The sequence below is a fragment of the Hirsutella rhossiliensis genome, assembly GCF_020360975.1.
Source record: "Hirsutella rhossiliensis strain HR02 chromosome Unknown scaffold00005, whole genome shotgun sequence".
In the NCBI taxonomy this organism is placed as follows: Eukaryota; Fungi; Ascomycota; class Sordariomycetes; order Hypocreales; family Ophiocordycipitaceae; genus Hirsutella; species Hirsutella rhossiliensis.
In genome coordinates, this window is record NW_025408671.1 from 429,467 (window position 1) to 447,360 (window position 17,894).

The window sequence follows — 17,894 nt, forward strand, 5'->3', positions numbered from 1 at the left end:
GGCTAACCACGCTCATATTGATTCCGTATCTTCATTGAACGCTCACTCAAGTTCGCTATAAAGCAACCGGACATCGCCGGTGAAAACCAGCCTATTCGAGCCAAGACATCCAACCGCCGCTTTCGTGTTTCGATTTCCTCTCGTGACACCCATGGCCCGTGCTTTCTCCCACCATTGCAGAGAAAAAGTTCCTATGGCGCCCGACTCCGTGGACCGTTCGCTGCGTGCCGTGAGGCCGCCGTGAAGCCTTTCTTTGACGTCTGAGCATTATTTGTTTTTTTTGTAAAAAAAGAAAACGAAAAACTTGAAGACGAGGAAACATGAAACTCCCCGACTTCAATACGCCTCCTGAGAGCTAATATTGGAGGAAAAAATACCGCAACGCCCGGAAATGGCAACATGGAAACAGGAAAAGAGGGGAAGATTTGCACGTCGCCAGTCTCTGGCAACTTCGGCTGCATTCCCCCTACGAGAGAGACGCGAGACGCTGCAGGCAACTGCGGACACCTGGACCATCAACCATGGTCAGTCTTCAGCGCCCCAGGCGACGCGAGGAGCAGGATACACTTACCGCTAACGCCCTGCGTCAAGGTTGCTGCAGCCTCCGTGCTGCGGTTCCCGAGGCTCACCGTCACCACCTTGTCGACGGTACCTTGCTGCCCCAACTTGTTAGCCCACTTGAACACCTTTTCGTCCTCGCGGCCATCGCCGACAACCATGAGAAAGCCAATGGGGCCCTGCTGCCCCTCGGCCGAGCCCGAACCGCCCCGGAGCCGCTCAAACACCTTTTGGGCCGCGGTGCTCTTGTTGTAGTCGAGGGACTCGACGACAATGGAGCCGTCCATGGCGAGGGCGTGCACCCGCTGCGCCTCGCACGCATCGTTGACGTGGTTGGCGCAGTCCGATGCCTGGCGCGAGGCCGTCTCGTGGTCCTCGGCGCCTTCGTAGTGAAAGAGGAGGCTGCAGTGCCGCTCCTCAATCGCGGTGCCGGGCGTGCGTTCCAAAAAGTAGCGCATCAGGGGCTTGACCGAGGATTTCCACTCTTGGATGTGCGCATTGTCTGACATCTCGACCCACTTCTCCGCGCCGGGGTCCCGGATGAAGCACCCGTTCTCCGCGATGAGGCCCAGGTTCGGGACGCGCCGAAAGACATGGTCCAGTTCCTCCGGCTGCCGGCCCGACATAACATAGACGATGTTGCGCTCGTCGAGCAACAGGTCGTTGAGGACGTCGAGGGTGCGTTGTGGGCTGACGGGGATGATTTGGTTCACGGGGCCCCAGCTGACCAGAGTGCCCTCGTAGTCGAGCATGAAGAGGCGGCGGCACGACTGCTGGTACTTTGTGGCGACGTCGTCAATCGACAGGCGGGGGACAAAGGTCTGATGTCGCTTCTGCTGCTCCTCGTAGGCCTGGTCCAGGCGTGAGAGCAACTCGCCGAACCAAAAGGAGCCCGTCTGGCGCGCCGCCGACTCGTATAGTTTCTCCCAGCGGCGCTGCTTCTCTTCGTCTCCCATCTCGAGGGCCTGCCGGATGGCGTCGGCGCACTGACGGTAGTCCCATGGATTGACAGACAGCTCGTTGCCGTTGAACAGAGACGAGGTGCCGGTGAACTCGGACAGGATGAGTGAGCCGTGCTTCCGGCGATGGTCGACCTTGCCGTCTTGGCAGAAAATGTACTCGTGAGAGGTGAGGTTCATGCCTTCGCGCTGGCTGGTGATCATGAGGGCGTCGGCAATGGTCAGCAGGGCGAGGTACTGGGCGTAGTCAATGTCCTGCTTGAGGTAGACGACGGGCTGGTAGGCGAGGTTGGCCCACGACGAGTTGACGCGCGTGACAATGTCGGAGACGGTGGCGTCGAGGTCCGACTTGTCGCTAGACGAGAGAGCGACCTGGATGAGGACCGTGTTTTCGCGCCACTGCGGGTTCTTGTTGAGGAAGAGCTCGTAGGCCAGCAGCTTCTGGCGCACGCCGCGCACATGGTCGAGCTTATCGCGGGCTACGATGAGCTTCTTGCCCTTGTAGCGCTCCTCGAGAATGTGGAGCCAGCGCGCAACGTCTTGCTCGGCACGGTGCTTGCCCAGGCTGACGGGATCGATGCCAATGGCAATGTTGACGACGTCGACGAAGCGATCCTCGAGCTGCAGGCCTCCGGGAGTGGCCTCGACGGAGAGGAGGCGGCTGCAGGTCTGGAGGAAGTGGCGGGCATACTCGTGGATCTGGAAGCCGAGCAGGTTGGCGCCGAGCATGCCCTCGAGCAGCTCCTCGCGGACGGCGAGGCAGCGAAAGACCTCGGACGAAGGGAAGGCAACGTGGAGGAAGAAGCCAATCTTTGCGTCGGGAAGCTTTTTGCGGACCATGCCAGGGACAAGAAGCAGGTGATAGTCGTGGATCCAGATGACGTCGCCGCGCTTCCAATTCTGGATAATCTTGTCGGCGAAGTGCTGGTTGACGTGGACGTAGTACTTCCACGAGTGGTCCTCGTAGGCCTTGCTCTTGGGGTTGTCTGGGATCTGGTAGTGGAAGACGGGCCAGAGGATCTGCTTGCAAAAGTGGCTGTAGTGGCCGTCAACGTCCTTGTCGGAGCAGAAGACGGTGAGCATGCCGTGGTCGGTGGCCAGCGCATCTTCAATAGCCTGCTTCTGAGGGGAGCCATCGAGGGCGTCGGTGGGCATGCCGAGGGTGCCAACCCACATGTAGTCGTTGAGCTTGCCGTCGCGAGCGGCCGCCTTTGCGGCGTTACGGAGGCCGCCGTTGCCCTGGTCGGCGTCGACGACCTCCCACGGAGCCGAGGAGAAGACGCGGTCGTGGCTTTCGCTGCGCATCAGGGCCTTGGGCTGGCTGATGCCTTGACGGCCCATCTCGCGGGCCTTTTGCATGGTGCGGTTGTGACCGAAGAGGTCTGGCGGGGGCGGCGAGCGGGCGCGAGAGGCGGGCTGGTTTACGCGGGAGCCCCAGAGGGAGGAGAGGGCCTTGTCGGGGGAGCCGAGCTCGTGGGGGAACTGGATGCGGAGGCCATCCTCATTGGAAAAGGGGTCCGGGGACTGCGAATCGGAGTCGTCGACGGGCGTGTGCGGTGGGGTGAGGTCGGGCTTGGAGCTGAAGAGGCTGGGCTGGATGTCGGCGGGAGGAGCAGCAGGAGTCTTGCCGGGAGCGCGTGCGGCCCTGCCTCGGCGTCGCGAAAGATGGCCGCGCTGGGGGGGAGTACCGGGGAGGTTGAACTGGATCGTCTTGGGGAGGAAGCTGTGCAAGGAAGTCAGATGGAGGGGTTGCTTGAGGGATGAGAGGCACCCACAGCGAGCAGATGAAGACGGTCATGGTGAAGACCGGCGGAGATGTCGTTGTCTCCCGCGGAAGAGAAGTGAGGGGGGAGAAGAAGAGAAGGAGAGGTCAGGGTCCGGGAGGGATCGACGGCAGCTCCTCTTTATCTGGCGCATGTGAATGACGCACGTTGGGCGATGAAAGGCCCCTTGCGCGAACAGGCTGAGTGAGGGCGGGCAGGGTAGGCCGTGCGGCGGAGACGAGGGCCAAGTTGGACGTTGTTGGCGAGGAGAAGCCGCGTCGGCGTTTCTAGAGGATTCGGCCCAAGGTTTTTTCTAGGTGTCGACTGCCGCCATGCAGGCGCTAGGATTTGTGGTAACGCACCGCACCTCTAATGTGCCTAAGGTAAGGTAGTGAGTTAAGGTAGGTTCTGCAAGGCACGAATGGCTGCTGCAGCCCCTCGAGGTTTCTGGCGCTTTAGCCGGCCCTGTCTGTACCTTGGACGGTTAGCGCGCACAGGCTCTGCCACGCCCACTGCAAGCGGGGGTCGCTGACGTCGTCTAGGTACCTTACTGAAACACGTAGTATCTCTACCTAGGTACTCAATACCTACCGTAGTATAAACGCCTCTGCTTGCGCGGGGTTAATTTACTTCGTGGGGTAAGTTGGGTGTTGTGTAATTAGTGTACTGCAGTCTTGTTGACGCCGATATAAGCACCCAAAGAAAAAGGAGGCCCTGTTCTCAAGACTCGAATATTTATCCTCTTTTCTAAAGCGAGGCGGTTACCCTTGGCTGGAAAGCACAGCCCGCAGGGGTCCATGACATCAGCTTGATCCAGGGCTGATCAAAAGCCCAAGCCCGGAGCTACCTCCGGCCTTCATGGGCAGCGCACGCGACACGGGAGGGTTTGGTCCGTCTGGCCCAATGGCGGGCGAGCGCCAGTGCTTGTGCCACGGCCTCAGGCTCTGGTTGGATGCCTCCGCCACAGCCAGCAATAAAACTCTTATCATGATTCTTCTCTTCTATCCTCTATCCTCTATCCTCTATCCTCATCCTCATCCTCATCTCCGTGAATCCCTTCCAGCGCTACTGCAAAGCCGTGACAATGCATCGTGTGCCGCGTACATGATGTCATCCCAGACCAGCCAACCGCCGTCACCATGTCCTATATCCCAACTGCTGCTGCCCTCCGCGCCGCTAGTCCGGGGACGAGTCTATGGCTGTCCCATGGCTGTCTCTCTCTGTGTATCCATCCATCCTCTCTGGACGACCTCGGATGCAGCCCGATGGGCGCAGACTCCAAACGAACCAGCCTCAACAGCTCGTTTTTCGCCACTCCCTTTCCCTGCTCCCCATCTCGCAGCTCCCCGGCCCCTAGCCATGTGGTGTAGCCCAGGCCTCTCGTTTACTCGATGCCGGCAGCCCCGACCTTCTTGGCCTCTGCCTTCTGCGAGACAAGGCTCAGAACAGAGGGGTCAGGAGCTCGTTTTGTACCACCGTCTGGAATAGTCAATAGTCAATCCCTTCCTTCTTGGCACCCCCTGCTCATGACCGTGCATCATCACAGCTGCTGGGCACTGTATCGTACTGTGCCGCGTGTGATTGTGCGGGGCAAGGAATGAGGTATTGTCAAATGCCGTTGCACTGTCTTCGACGTCACGGCGAAGCTTCATGTTATTCGCAAGAAGCCCACGCTGCAAAATCCCTCAATGAGAAATCAGGCAACTGCCCTCCCCGGAGCTGGCAGTCAGAGGAAACCTAATGTCATCCATCCGTTGCAGCCTTTCGCGAGAACAAAGGTGCCAAGTCTCAGCCTCTCAGTGCGACTTCATCGGCGATGCCCGTCGACTCCAGACCCGGAGCTTGTCCAGGGACATGCTTGTTGCCATCTCTCATCAGCCATTGGCCCATGACGCCAGCGTGGAATTCGACTGCCTCGACTACCCGGTTTGTCACACTCCCATCCATCGTCCACCAGCATTGCCAAACTGCTAATGTCGTCACTGCTGCTGCTCCGAGGACTTGCTTCTTTGGCTTCTTGTCTTTTGTCAGACGTCGGCGGCCACCTACTGGTCTCGTACGTCCGATTCTACATACGCCAACGGTGGGTACTAGCTCGAGTCTCAGCGTCATGAGGGCCCAGGCCCATTCCTACATACTGCAAGCTTCGTCATTGCATCGCACTGCCATGAATGTCCAGGTCATCGACTGGAGCGTCGCCAGTGTCCAGCCAACTCTCTTCACGCCAACCTCGTGCAGTCAGCCTCGGTTCAGCCACGCCGAGCCCCGTCCGTCTGCTTCGTCAAGGCCATCATCGCCACACCCGTCTTGTTTAATCGCCATACGCGCCCTTCAATTCTGCCACAGCCGTACCGCCTTGTCTTTGCCGCCGCTGGCGACTCGCTTCCCGTCCGGTGCCCAGTCCACGGCGTACACCTCGTCGTTGTGCCCCGGGAGATCGGCCGTCAGTTGGCACGAGCTTACCGACCAGACCTTGAGCGTCGTATCCTTGGAGCCAGTCACGAGGAGTCGTGAGTCGGCAGAGAAAGCGCACTGGTAAACCGTTGCCACATGACCCCGAAGCGTGTTGATGAACTTGCCGTCTCTGATGAGGTGCTGTTAGCTGTGGGCGCGTTCCTGTGTGGGCCAATGCTTCCTCCTACCTCGCACTCCAGAGCTTGACGTGATTGTCCCACCCGGCACTGGCGATGAGCGTGTTGTCGGGCGAAAAGGTGACGTGGTTGATCTGTTTCTGGTGGCCAACCATCCGAGCAACCGGTTTCGTGCTCTGCGATGGATCCCACAGGTACATGGTGAAGTCGTCGCTAGCCGACACGAGCCTCTCGGAGACCCTTCCCTGCACCCTTGCGGCCTTGTCGAAGCGCTCCTTTGCCTTTGCCCGCCTCTCTTCATCCGTCGCCGGTGTTGGCAGGTGATCAAAGAAGGCCGTGCGAAGAGCAAAGTCTGTTGACAGGGCTAAATGATTGACCCAGTGCGCGTGCGCCGAGAGTGTGTGCACGAGGGTTCCCTTGCCGGCGTCCCAAACTCGGACCGTCTTGTCGTGACTGCCCGTGTAAATCAGCCCGGTGCCTCCCCACCGGACGCAGCTCACAGAGCTCCGATGCCCCGACAGGACGTGCTCGATCCGTCCCGTATTCACCAGCCATACCCTGACCGTGCCGTCTTTGCTGGCGCTCGCCAGGCGTGGCGTTCCGTCTTTCCATAGGTGATAGGGCTCCCAGACCATATTTGTTATCCACTTGGCGTGTCCTACCAACGGTCCTGAGCCCCAGGCCTTGCCCGTGTTCGGGTCCCACAGTCGAATTGACTTGTCCATGCTGCCCGTCGCCAGCCGCATGCCATCGGGCGACCAGGCTACGCAGAGGACCCAATGTGTGTGGCCGGAGAGCGTGTACTGGGGGGTTCCCGTTTCCGTGTCCCAGATACGGGCTGTCTTGTCTCCGGAGCCCGTTGCCAAGCGCGCGCTAGTTGCAGGGCTGAACTGGGCAGTCAATATTGCTTCGCCATGGCCGGGTATCTTGTGCGACATGCGTGTGACGGCATGGACTTTGAAGACGGCCTGCGGCTCGGCAGTGAGGGTGACGGTCGTCTCAAACGGATTGTCGATGCCATGGCTGCGCAGGAGCTGCAGGAGATCGGTGGGATACTGGTCCACGATGATGTCGGAGTCGGGAATGTGGATTCGAAAGCGATAGGGCAGAAATTCGTCCTTTTCCTACAGGCAGACAAGTTAACGCTTGTGCCGGCGGTTATCCGTTGAACGGAGAGTAACGCACCCTCGCGAGAAGCGTATTCAGCAGAAGCGAGAGATTCTTTTCGGATGCATCGGCTAGGGGCACTTCGATCACGTCGCAGACTTGCTTGCCGTCGGCGTCGAGGAACCGCGCCTTGAATGAGCCAGCAAGCCCGGCCGCTGCCGTGACATTCTGCTGAATTTGAGACCGTTCCAGGTCCTCACGCCTTTGCCGCTTCGACGGCGGGGGGAGTACCGTCGCCATGATGAGGAAGAAGGGGACGCGTTGCGGGTGGATGCGCTCGCTGCCGTCGCAACTTGCAGATGTGGAATGGAACGGTGCGAAGGTTGGCAAGATTGCAGGAAATTTTGGGCGGTGAGGGTCGTGACGCTGAGCTAACTCGAGACGGGGATAGTTTGGTGCCAACTTGCTAGCGCCCGCGTCCGCGCAAAGACCCCATCAAAAAAATGGCACCCCGGGTTCCAGGCCCAACAGGTGCCTGGCCGGCCCCGGGGCCGCGAGTTGGGGCGCAACGCAATCACGAGCTTGTCGACTCTGCCGACCGCTGAGCCGGCTCTTGAGACGACGGCAGAGCCTGTTGCTGGGCTGTTTGGCGCGTCATCTTCTGCGGCTTCTTCACCGCTCGAGGCCGCTTGGAAGGTCCTGGGTAGGCATGAAACGTCGCCGTGTTCTGCGGGGGCCGGGGTGCAATGGGCGTCGGGCCTGTCCGCTGGAACCGTGGCTGCTGCATCGCAGGCTGTGATGACTGCATCGCGAGAGCTGGTGCAAGTCGGGCAAAGCTATGTGTCGAGTTCTGTTGAAGCGCGTCGGGGGTCGCCTGGGGCTTGTCCAAAGTGGCCAGGGGCGCTTCCGGAATGGCCACGGCCGCGTCGGGAGCTGCCTCGGGAGTCGCCTGGGAAAGGGCGTCTTGTTGAGTCAAGCGTGGGGCTCGCTGCCGCCTGACGGACTGCAGCCCATCTGCTTCCAGCCGCTTCCTGCCGTCCTCGATTTCCTGATGGCGCTTGTTTTGTGCATCCTGTCTCTTTTGCCGCAGCATGTCCTCGTTCTGGACGGCGTAAATGGCGGCAATCCTGAGCTGCATCTGGGCCAAGATGCCTAGGCGCTCTGGCTGGGACATCTTTCGGTACTCATTCTTGAAGCGGTGGAAGGTGTCGCCGCTCAGTCGAAGAACAGCATCGGACACTCCGGCGACCTGGAGCGCGGCAGCAGTCTCGGTGTCTGGTCGGGGGCCCTCTGTCACCCGCGTCAGCAGATGGCAGGGCCTGGGCGACGCGAATGCATTGAGAAGGCTTACCGGCTTCCTCGACAAGCTCCTCATCGTCGCTAGCTTCGCTGCCCTCGGTGGGCGTCGGGGGTTCTGGTGTGCCGGGCTCGTGGTTGTGGTGATCGCAGATGACGGTCAGGACCCAGCCGCCGACCAGCTTGCGATCAACGGCCTTTGCTTTCCAGGGACAATTGGTCTTCTTGGTCGACGTTTTGTGCTTAGTGGCCTGGCATCGGTAGGGGCGGCCGCCGCGCTCGCAGACGAGGTCGGCGCGGACAATGGGGGCGCCTGGGCGACTGCGGTGGGAGCGCGCCTTGACGATCTTGTAGCCCTCCTTTTCTGCGCGCGCGTTGAGGTCGCGCATGAGCTCCTCGCATGAGGCGTAGATGCCGGAATGAGGCACGGCGACGGCCTCGAGGATTCCGAACATGGCTGCGTGGTGGATAGCTATGTGCCAAAGGAGCTAGGTGGTGCGTGTTTGAGTGTGTTTGCTTTGGGCCCTTTGGCAGGCGTGCGGATTAATGGCTCGGCACGTGCCAGGCGCCGGTGGTAGCCCCCTGCCGACCGTCAACATGGCTTCAAAATCTTCCTCCGTGTCCTCGCGCAAGGTGCGGAGAAACGGTCCCCTGCAGCCTCGGCCCCCGAGGGTGTCCTTGCGTCGATTACTAGATGAGGCGCCGACGTGCGGCGCCTTGGGAGGCGAGTAAGATAAAAGTCTCGCCGGCCGACCATGTTCGACTTTCTCAACGCTACAATTCATCCCGCCCGTGAACCTTTACCCATCTCGGTCCTCCGCGGCTCTGCTCCATCTCCAGCGAAAGCTCTCTCCATTGCCGCTTCCATCGCAGGGCTCATCGCCCTTGCCGGCAAGGTAGCCGAGCTTTCTCACGAGCCATACGACTCGGTCAACAAGAAGACCCAAGCTCTCTAAAGCCTGGAGGGTGGGCTGCAGGTCGCGGCTCGACGAAGCAGGTGACCACATCAAGTCGGAGCGAGATGCGACCTAGACGGTGCTTTCCAACTGCGAGAGCACGGTGCGAAACATCCAGCACCGGCTTGTCTTGTTGCGGCAAATCATCGTGGAATCTGCCTGGTATAGGCTCATGCACCGTTCCAGATTCAACTCGATCGTGTCAGAGGTGACGGCAATGACGGAGCACCTGGCCGCTTTCAAGCTCACCTTGAACATCGCGCTTCAGCTGCGACTCATGTAAGTCCTACCAACGGCTGCCCAGGCCAGCGACTGATGAGACTTTCAATTCGTGTCCGCAGAAGAGGCCCCAACAAGTCGGATACGGGTGTCGACTTGGACCGCGTGCGTGCAGATATACTATACAGGAACTGGCATCACTGCACAAGCAACTGCGAGGCTCACACAGGTGTTCTAGTGGACCACTAGGCGCATCAAACGCACACCAGCTCAAGTCTGCAATCACTTCACGTATTCTGCCGCGAATGCACCCAAAGAGATTTGAACTTTCTCAACGGAGTCATTTGTCGGGCCTGTGGGGCACTGTCGTCGCATCAGATCTAGTTCTGCGGCCCACAGAGACGCCGTACGCAGCAGCCATGGAGGCGTCTCCCGCCAAAGTAAGACCGGAATCGACTTTGCAACCTGCACATGAAAGCCGGCCTCTTCAAGACTCGCAGTTCTGGCCCTCGGCGCCGGAAGTCGCAGGCAAGAAGGCTGATGCAGCGAAAGCTATTGACAAACTTGTCTCCTCAGTTCGGCAGTCCGACATGACTGCAGCGTGGAATGGCCTCAGCCAGACAGTGTCTAAAGAGATGGGCACAACGCTTTTAGCGTCCACAGGTGCAGTTCCCAGACGGTCCTCGACATCTTGGCCCATGTCCTTGCCCTCTCACCATCCTCGTTCAAGATCGACAGGATAGTGCAGCTATTGGAGGTGGCCAGTCATGATAGGGATGAGAAGAGTTCACCCATGTCAAGACAAGAGGAGTTTCACCTTTGCCGATTCAATGATGAGGCTCTTTCCAAACGAGACTTGTCGTGCCGTGGGCGAAGAATGCAGAAGAGATATAGGATACACTGTGTCACCACATTACTCCTACCTGATCAAGCGCTATGGCTCAAGTTCAGACGCAATCTTGGCCTCGGACTCGCAGTAAGGCTGAACAGAGGACCATGTTTGCCTCGTCGGCCACCATGACGCCCGCACATGCCCACGGCTCCTTTTATACCGGGCGCGAGAGAACGGCACCACCTTTAACGCGCAACATGACCGTGAGAGCAACGACGTTGCGGCACGTGCTGCGCAGCAAGGTTCTTTGATATGGCCAAGAGCTTTAAGATATTAATCTGCGCCCTAGATGCCAATTTCATAACCTTCTGCCCTTTGGTAGCTCTGACCTTAGGAGGGAGGGGCTGCTCTTCCCAACCAGGCTCGCCTGGCCATCGGACGTTGTGCACGTGACGATTTCACTCTCGCCCACCGCCCAGCAGTCATACGACTGATCTTCGAACAAAAGCATTGAAGTCGCTGCTTCAGCCGTCATCGCAGCTTCTCGCAATGTCTCGACTATCGTCCACTCGCGACTCAGCTTCGTACGGGAGCGTGGCCCCATGCTCGTCTTCGGCCTACTTCCAGAGCAGCCCCCAGTCGCAGGCGCTGAGCAGCTCTCCGTCAACCATCAGACGCGCTCTGCAAGCTCCAGACATCAGTCACTCCCAGCACACGCCCACGGTGACCAGCTCGAGGCCCAGCATCTCGCGCATCTCGGCTTCGCGCGCCGGCACCCGGCCCAGCACCGCCTCGGGCCGCAAGTCTCGCACAACCACAACGTCGTCCATCCTTGGTCTCGGCGAACAGCAGAACATCGTCTGCGCCCTCGCCGAGTCGTGCGGCGTCACGCCCTCGGTGGGCGTCGCCTTTGTCAACATCTCGCTGGGTGAAGCCATTCTCAGCCAGATATGCGACAACCAGTCCTATGTCAAGACCATCCACAAGATCCAGATGCTTTCGCCCTCTCGAATCATCTTGAGATCTTCCGTCTGTCCGCCCAACACCCCCAGCACCCTGTTCAGCCTGGTCCAGGAGCTCGTGCCAGAAGCCCGTTGCGACGCCCTCGATCGCTCAGCCTGGTCAGAACACGCTGGCATGGACTACATTCACAAGCTGGCATCGCCCGACGACGTCGAGCCAGTCAAATTCGCCTTGCAAGGCAAATACTACTCGACTTGCTCTTTTGCAGCTGTGGGTAATCAAGCTGCATCCAGAATTGCCCTCTGGCTAATGGCTAACGTCGTGCGCAGGTCATGAAATATCTCGAGCACCAATTCACAATCAACTTCGCCCCTCACTCCCTTCGCATCCGATACCAACCGTCCGAGGACACCATGATGATCGACATCTCCGCCATACAGTCGCTCGAAATCATGCAGAATCTCCGCAATCCCAAGTCCAAGGACTGTTTGTACGGAACCCTCAACCACACATCTACTCCCATGGGGGCGCGAATGCTGCGCAGTAACATCCTTCAGCCACCGACTCGCCAAGACTCATTCATAGTCCCTCGATATGATGCCCTGGAAGAGCTCACAACGAATGAGGAGATGTTTCGCGAAACTCGGAGAGGTGCCTGAACGTGCCCTCCCCACGTCGTCTCCATGCTGATGGTTGGCCAGCTCTAAAGGGCTTTCACGACGTCGAACGGCTGCTCACAAAGGCAAGTTTTCTATCCTCTCATGATGCTACTGGTTTACCTGACTTTGCAACACAGCTCATCATTGTTTCCTCCGATGCCAGCATGATGCAGATGGAGGAGCAGATTGGCCAGATCCTCATGGTCAAAAGCTTCCTCGAGTCGGCTCCGGACCTGCATAGAGCTTTGGGCCCAGCGCAAAGTGCGCTTCTGGTCAAAATCCGAGACCTCTGTCGTCCCGAAGTGACGGTGCCAATTCTCTCCGGCATCCGCACAATCATCGAGGCCGATGTAACGTACATGAAGTCGCCGTTGGATCTCCGAAATCAACGCACTTTCGCGGTCAAGACGGGCATCAGCGGCATGCTAGATGTCGCTCGTCAAACTTACAAGGAGCTCACTGAAGAAATCCACCAGCACGTTGACGAGTTGAATGGTTCGTGCCGTTGCCCGAATCAGCTATGTCGACGGCTTACAGGCCGCTAACCTGGACCAAGAGGAATACCGAGTTCGAGCTACGCTCAAGTTCGATAACGGGCGAAAATACTGGCTTCGCCTCAAAGTAGCCGACTTTGAAGAAGCCGCCTCGCCTCCCATCTTCATCAACCTGGTTCAAAAAAAGGACAACATTGAATGCCAGACGCTAGATCTCGTCAAACTAAACGTGAGACTTTCCGACACGTCAAACGAGGTCGTTATCAGAAGCGACGCTGTCATACAGGATCTGATGCACGATCTCCGGCAAGCTTCGCCGCAGCTGTTTCGCGTTTGCGAGTCCGTCGCGCTTGTTGACATGCTTTCATCCTTTGCCCAACTAGCAACAACGCGAGACTATGTCCGACCAGAAGTCACTGACACATTGGCATTGAAGTCGGCGCGGCATCCCGTCTTAGACAGAGTGGGTGGCTCCGGTGGCAGCTTGGATGAGCTCACGACTGACACGATGACAGACTTTGAGCGGAAAATATGTCCCAAATGATTACTACGCCACCGAGCAGTACAGCTTCCACGTCGTGACCGGGTGCAACATGAGTGGAAAGACTACCTACATCCGAACGGTGGCGCTGCTTCAGATCATGGCTCAGATCGGGAGCTTTGTGCCCGCCGAGTATGCGGCATTCCCAGTCATCCACAACATCTTTGCAAGAGTGTCGTTGGACGACAGCATCGAGTCCAGCCTGTCCACGTTTTCCATCGAGATGCGCGAGATGGCTTTTATCCTGCGAAATGTGGACAGCAAGAGCCTCGCCATCGTGGACGAATTGGGGCGCGGAACGAGCACTCGAGACGGTTTGGCCATTGCAATCGCCATTTCAGAGGCACTCATTGAAAAGAAGGCGTCGGTGTGGTTCGCAACACACTTTGTCGACCTGGCTCGCGTGCTGGCAGAGCGGCCCGGCGTGCTGAACCTCCACCTCGCCGCCCAGAGCTCGGAGACGGCTGCTGGATTGCCTCACCTGAAGATGCTCTACAAGGCCACGGCGGGCACTTTCGGTGAACAGGAACACTACGGGATTCATTTGGCCCGTGCCATTGGCCTGCCATCGAGCTTCATCGAAAAAGCCGAGCAAGTCGCCGACTCGCTGCGACAGACGAGGGAAGAGAATCGACAGAGCTCCGAGTCCCGCAAGCTTGTCGTGCGACGCAAATTGCTCTTGAACCTATACGCTGCCCTTTTGCAGGCGCGGGACTCTGGCAGCGAGGAAGCATTGCCCGGCTATTTGCGTCGGCTTCAGGCAGAATTCATTCATCGTATGGAGGAGCTCGATAACTTGTGATGATGATGATGAGAGGCTGAGCTGGTGCGACTTGCTATGCTTGCTTCTTGAGATCATATATTAACCATTTGGGCTCCGAAAGAGTGGCGAGTTTTCTCTTCTTGTGCTTGATCTCTTCCTCTTGTTGTACTCCCTGAGCCGCGGGGGAAAAGTCGGGACTTGTACTCTGGAGAAAGAGCCGGATTCTGCAGTATACTCCAGAAGCACGTCATGCGACTCCCTGGGCTCACATGGAGAGACCAGTTATACCCGTCTGGCGGGGTCGCCTCGGGCGGGGGTGTTTCTCTAGGCCTTCATGGTGAATCTCTTTGCATGTGCCACAACGCACGCACTACATATCACTCCGGGTAGGGTGAGAGCGCCTCGAGGCTAATTCCAATTTTGATGAAATTACTTTGGGCCTGTCAAAGTATAAGGCTTCCTTGCCGCTGCAGGAAGCTGCAACCTGGAGGAGCTGTTTGGGCCTTGATGCTCAATTGTTTGGCTCTCGGGGAGACGTCTGAGTCTCGAAGGTCAGGCTGAGCACAGATTGCAGCGAAGAGATGGTGTCCCGTGAGACTTCTTGTCGTCAAAATTTGTTCATGGAAGCTCCGTGCCTTTCTGGCCAAGATCAGGACGATGCCAACGCTCTGAAGCGCCATGGCTATGTCTTTGGCGAGAACCTTGCGCGCTCGCTGTCGCCATTGCTTCACCAAGAGGTATATCGCCACCTGGGCCTGCGATGGGGCCAGCTTCGCCTCGACTCGGCAGACATAAGCCTGTTTCTCGACTTGGCGCAGCATCCGAGCTTTTACGGTTGGTGATTTCGGGCGCCCGCTTTGCTGTCTGGCTTGAATTCAGCACGATCTGACTCGAGATCGGTCTCAGGGGCTTCCATTACGATGCCGAACAAGGTGGCCATTCTGCCCCATCTTAACGGCATGACAAACGAGTGCAAGGCGGTGGGCGCATGCAACACCGTCTTCATTCGAGAGGCCGACGGCCGCCGACTGCTGTACGGCGCCAACACAGACATCGTAGGCGTACGTGACGCGCTTGATTTCAATGTCGCGGACTCGACCACGGCGTACCGCAACCGTCCTGCCCTCGTCGTCGGGGGCGGCGGCGCGGCCCGGAGCGCCATCTATGCACTGCGCCGATGGATGGGGGTGGCAGAGATATACGTGGTGAACCGCGACGCGGACGAGGCCGAGGCCATGGTGCACGACTGTACGACTCGCGGCTACGGTCAATCCCTGCGCCACGTCACCAGTGCGGAAGAGGCCGAGGGTCTCCAGGGGCCAGGGGCCATTGTTGCCTGCGTACCGGACGCCGTGCCCCGGACCGTGGGGGAGATGAGGGCGCGGCGTACTGTGGATGTGCTTCTAGGCAAGACAGGCGGACGAGGCGTCGTGCTCGACATGTGCTACAACCCCACTCCCTTTACCGCACTTGGCGCCCTAGCTAAGGCGCATGGATGCCGGGTTGTGATGGGCACTGAGGCGATGATCTGGCAGGGGCTCGAGCAGGACAGGTATTGGACAGGCATGGAGGTTGGGGAGGCGGCGGTGAGGGCAATCAGGGCGGTCATTGCGGCCAATGTTGCACAGTCCTCTCATCAAGGGTAACAATGACGGTAACAGGCGATTTCAAAGTTAATGAGGAGACGAGCAGCAGATGGCAAAGTGTCAGAGGCTTATTTGCCTTCCATATGAATTCGTCTTTGGGCTCTCCGCCCCCTTGAGTACCTACGTTCTCAGCCTGATTGCTGTTTCCCTTGCGTTACCCACTTGTCTCCTTCTGCCAGTCTTTCCATGTTGTGTAGCTCCCTTGCACCTGCTCCTCCAGTGGCCTCGGCGTCCTCTTGGCGTAGCTCTTCCAAGAGTACGACGTTTGCTCGCCAAGTTGGCTTCGTCTCGAACAGGCGGTCAGCACACTCGAGGGGGATTGACTTGGTCTCCGGGACGCAGAAGAATACAAAGAAAAAGGAAACGGCCATGAGGGAGGCAAAGAGGAAGAAGACGCCGTAGCGCCAAGCAAGGAACATTTGCTCGGTGAAGCGGGTGACGATGAAGTTCCATAGCCAGTTGTTGGCCGCTGCGTTGGCCTGACCGAGCGAGCGCGTGTCCGGGTCGAACATCTCGGAGCTGATGACCCAAGGCGTGCCGTTCCAGGTCGGTACGTAGAATGCCGTCCACAGGTAAAGGAAGAAGACGGCGGCGATGCCGGACGACGATAGCGGGGCGTTTGCCGGGGCGGGGCCGGCGTCCGAGATCTTGATGAGCGCGCCGATGCACCACATGCAGAGGGAGCCGCCGACGGCGCCGATCATCAGGAGCTTGCGCCGGCCGACGTGGTCGACCATGACGAGGAGCCAGACAATTGTCAAGACTGTCTTGACGACCCCAAAGATGCCTGTCGTCAGGAAACTGGCCGACGTGCCCCGGATCCCGACGTTGCGAAACACGGTGGGACTGTAGTAGTTTATGGCATTGATCCCCGAGCCTATGGATGCGGAGATGTAAAGAGAGGTTTCTCAGCTCGGGCTCAGGGTCGGTGCTTACCGTTCTGGAAGACGAAGAGGAGCACCCCGAGTAGGAAGCGCCACTGCGTCCTGCGCTTCTTGAGCGACAAAAAGGGCTTCCAGAAGCCTCTTTGATGACGATGCAGACCGGCGTCGATCTGGCCGATCTCGTGTACTACGTATGCGTCATCCCTGTCGAGGCCCCTGACCCAGCATAGGATCTCGGTGGCCTGCCGACGCCTGCCAATTGAGAAGAGCCAGCGTGGGGACTCGGGTATGAACAGGGCGCCGATGAGAAGCAATCCGCCGGGGATGAGCTGGACGGCAAACGGAATCCGCCACTGCTTCCTGCCCGGGGAAATGGTTGCGTCAACGCCGTAGTTGATCCAGAAGCCGGCCAGGCCGCCCACCTGCCACCCAAGCTCGTAGATACCGACGAGGCGGCCGCGAACCGCGGGAGGTGCCAGCTCCGAGATGTAAATGGGCGTGATGTTGGAGCAGCCGCCGACAGCGAAGCCGGCTAGCACGCGGCCACCGACAATCAACCCGGTGCCGCCGCGCTCTCGCGTTGCCCCGAGCATCATGCCGGCACCGGCCAGGAAGACGGTGGCAAAGAGCAGCAGCGCCCGCCGGCGGCCGATAAAGTGGCCCAGCGCGTAGGCGACGAGACTGCCGAGCAGGGCGCCGGCTTGGTAGACGGAGACGATGGTCTGCTTGAGCAGAGCGAGGTCCTGCGGCGAGCGGTCGGCAAAGGCGAACTCGCGGGCGAAGGAGGGGAGGGCCATCGTGGTGCCGATAAAGGCCGAGTCGTAGCCGATCATGCACGAGGCAAAGGAAGCAGCGGTGGCGCAGAGATAGACGCGCCGGTTGTAGACGGCCTTTGGGGTTGGCCGGTCCTCGACGAGGGTGAGCAGAGCCATGGTGTGAGCCCCTTATACGCGAGGCTGTTATTCACTCAGCGTGTAGAGAGAGCTTGCCCCTGGCTGCTATTATTCCGACTCGCGACTTGGGTGGAGTGAGCAAGAGATAGAGTGGAGATATATATAGAGAGAGAAGGATAGAAGGAGAGAGAAGGAGAGAGAAGGAGAGAGAAAGAGGGAGAGAGGTTTGCGGGGTGACGCCAAGGTCGTGGAGAAGCGACGCAAGGGGAGCGAATGATATGGATTTGGTCGCCATCACACGTTCACGTTGGGAAGCACGCAGCAGTAAGAAGGTCTTCCTACGGACGCAACACCATGGACTCGTAGCAGAATTGGATGGAGTCGATTTTTATGCTATTTTGATATAGCCCTGTCGAGGCAATGACGTGAGCAACGACACCCATCCATTGTTCTCGGGATATGATGCGGACAGCTTAGGAATAGAGAACCGGAGCAGACAGTGGCAGCTGTTGTATCTCAAAGTCAATTGATGTCTGCTCATTCCTCTGCCCGAATAGACATGAGTTTAAACACAGGATGGAGTGTCAGATCCTCTTAGGACCCGGACGACTCCAGGGTCAAAGGTTGAAGGACAAACTGAGCACTCCCATTGAATCGAATGGGGGCATGCAGTGTAACCAGCCATCCTTTTGGCCAGGCTTGTTACTCGACATGTTGACACAATCGTTGCAGTTTGAACAAATCTACTTGAAGATCTGATAAAATCCCTT

The 17,894-nt window shown here is 58.6% G+C and overlaps 7 protein-coding genes across 7 annotated transcripts; 3 read left to right on the forward strand and 4 right to left on the reverse strand.

The window, feature by feature from the left end:
* Positions 1 to 466: 466 nt before the first annotated feature.
* Positions 467 to 3,315, reverse strand: HRG_05229 (glycosyltransferase family 20 domain-containing protein; the record flags this gene model as incomplete). Its single annotated transcript, XM_044863700.1, has 3 exons — positions 467 to 507; positions 572 to 3,240; positions 3,293 to 3,315. 3 exons carry the CDS (start codon positions 3,313 to 3,315, stop codon positions 467 to 469), a joined length of 2,733 nt encoding a protein of 910 aa, XP_044720232.1.
* Positions 3,316 to 5,611: 2,296 nt separating this feature from the next.
* Positions 5,612 to 7,278, reverse strand: HRG_05230 (WD domain, g-beta repeat domain-containing protein; the record flags this gene model as incomplete). The annotated part of the gene is made up of 3 exons (XM_044863701.1): positions 5,612 to 5,864; positions 5,923 to 6,995; positions 7,057 to 7,278. The coding sequence occupies 3 exons, from the start codon at positions 7,276 to 7,278 to the stop codon at positions 5,612 to 5,614; spliced, it is 1,548 nt and encodes a 515-aa protein (XP_044720233.1).
* A 274-nt stretch (positions 7,279 to 7,552) lies between these two features.
* On the reverse strand, positions 7,553 to 8,729 carry HRG_05231 (FAR1 DNA-binding domain-containing protein; the record flags this gene model as incomplete). Its single annotated transcript, XM_044863702.1, has 2 exons — positions 7,553 to 8,268; positions 8,330 to 8,729. 2 exons carry the CDS (start codon positions 8,727 to 8,729, stop codon positions 7,553 to 7,555), a joined length of 1,116 nt encoding a protein of 371 aa, XP_044720234.1.
* Positions 8,730 to 9,029: 300 nt separating this feature from the next.
* HRG_05232 (uncharacterized protein) lies at positions 9,030 to 9,698 on the forward strand (the record flags this gene model as incomplete). Its single annotated transcript, XM_044863703.1, has 3 exons — positions 9,030 to 9,203; positions 9,307 to 9,509; positions 9,572 to 9,698. The coding sequence occupies 3 exons, from the start codon at positions 9,030 to 9,032 to the stop codon at positions 9,696 to 9,698; spliced, it is 504 nt and encodes a 167-aa protein (XP_044720235.1).
* A 1,132-nt stretch (positions 9,699 to 10,830) lies between these two features.
* On the forward strand, positions 10,831 to 13,740 carry HRG_05233 (mutS family protein; the record flags this gene model as incomplete). The annotated part of the gene is made up of 6 exons (XM_044863704.1): positions 10,831 to 11,514; positions 11,574 to 11,895; positions 11,946 to 11,986; positions 12,041 to 12,398; positions 12,460 to 12,860; positions 12,913 to 13,740. 6 exons carry the CDS (start codon positions 10,831 to 10,833, stop codon positions 13,738 to 13,740), a joined length of 2,634 nt encoding a protein of 877 aa, XP_044720236.1.
* Positions 13,741 to 14,321: 581 nt separating this feature from the next.
* Positions 14,322 to 15,347, forward strand: HRG_05234 (shikimate dehydrogenase substrate binding domain-containing protein; the record flags this gene model as incomplete). The annotated part of the gene is made up of 2 exons (XM_044863705.1): positions 14,322 to 14,535; positions 14,608 to 15,347. The coding sequence occupies 2 exons, from the start codon at positions 14,322 to 14,324 to the stop codon at positions 15,345 to 15,347; spliced, it is 954 nt and encodes a 317-aa protein (XP_044720237.1).
* Positions 15,348 to 15,475: 128 nt separating this feature from the next.
* HRG_05235 (sugar transporter domain-containing protein) lies at positions 15,476 to 17,163 on the reverse strand (the record flags this gene model as incomplete). The annotated part of the gene is made up of 2 exons (XM_044863706.1): positions 15,476 to 16,224; positions 16,284 to 17,163. The coding sequence occupies 2 exons, from the start codon at positions 17,161 to 17,163 to the stop codon at positions 15,476 to 15,478; spliced, it is 1,629 nt and encodes a 542-aa protein (XP_044720238.1).
* Positions 17,164 to 17,894: the final 731 nt, after the last annotated feature.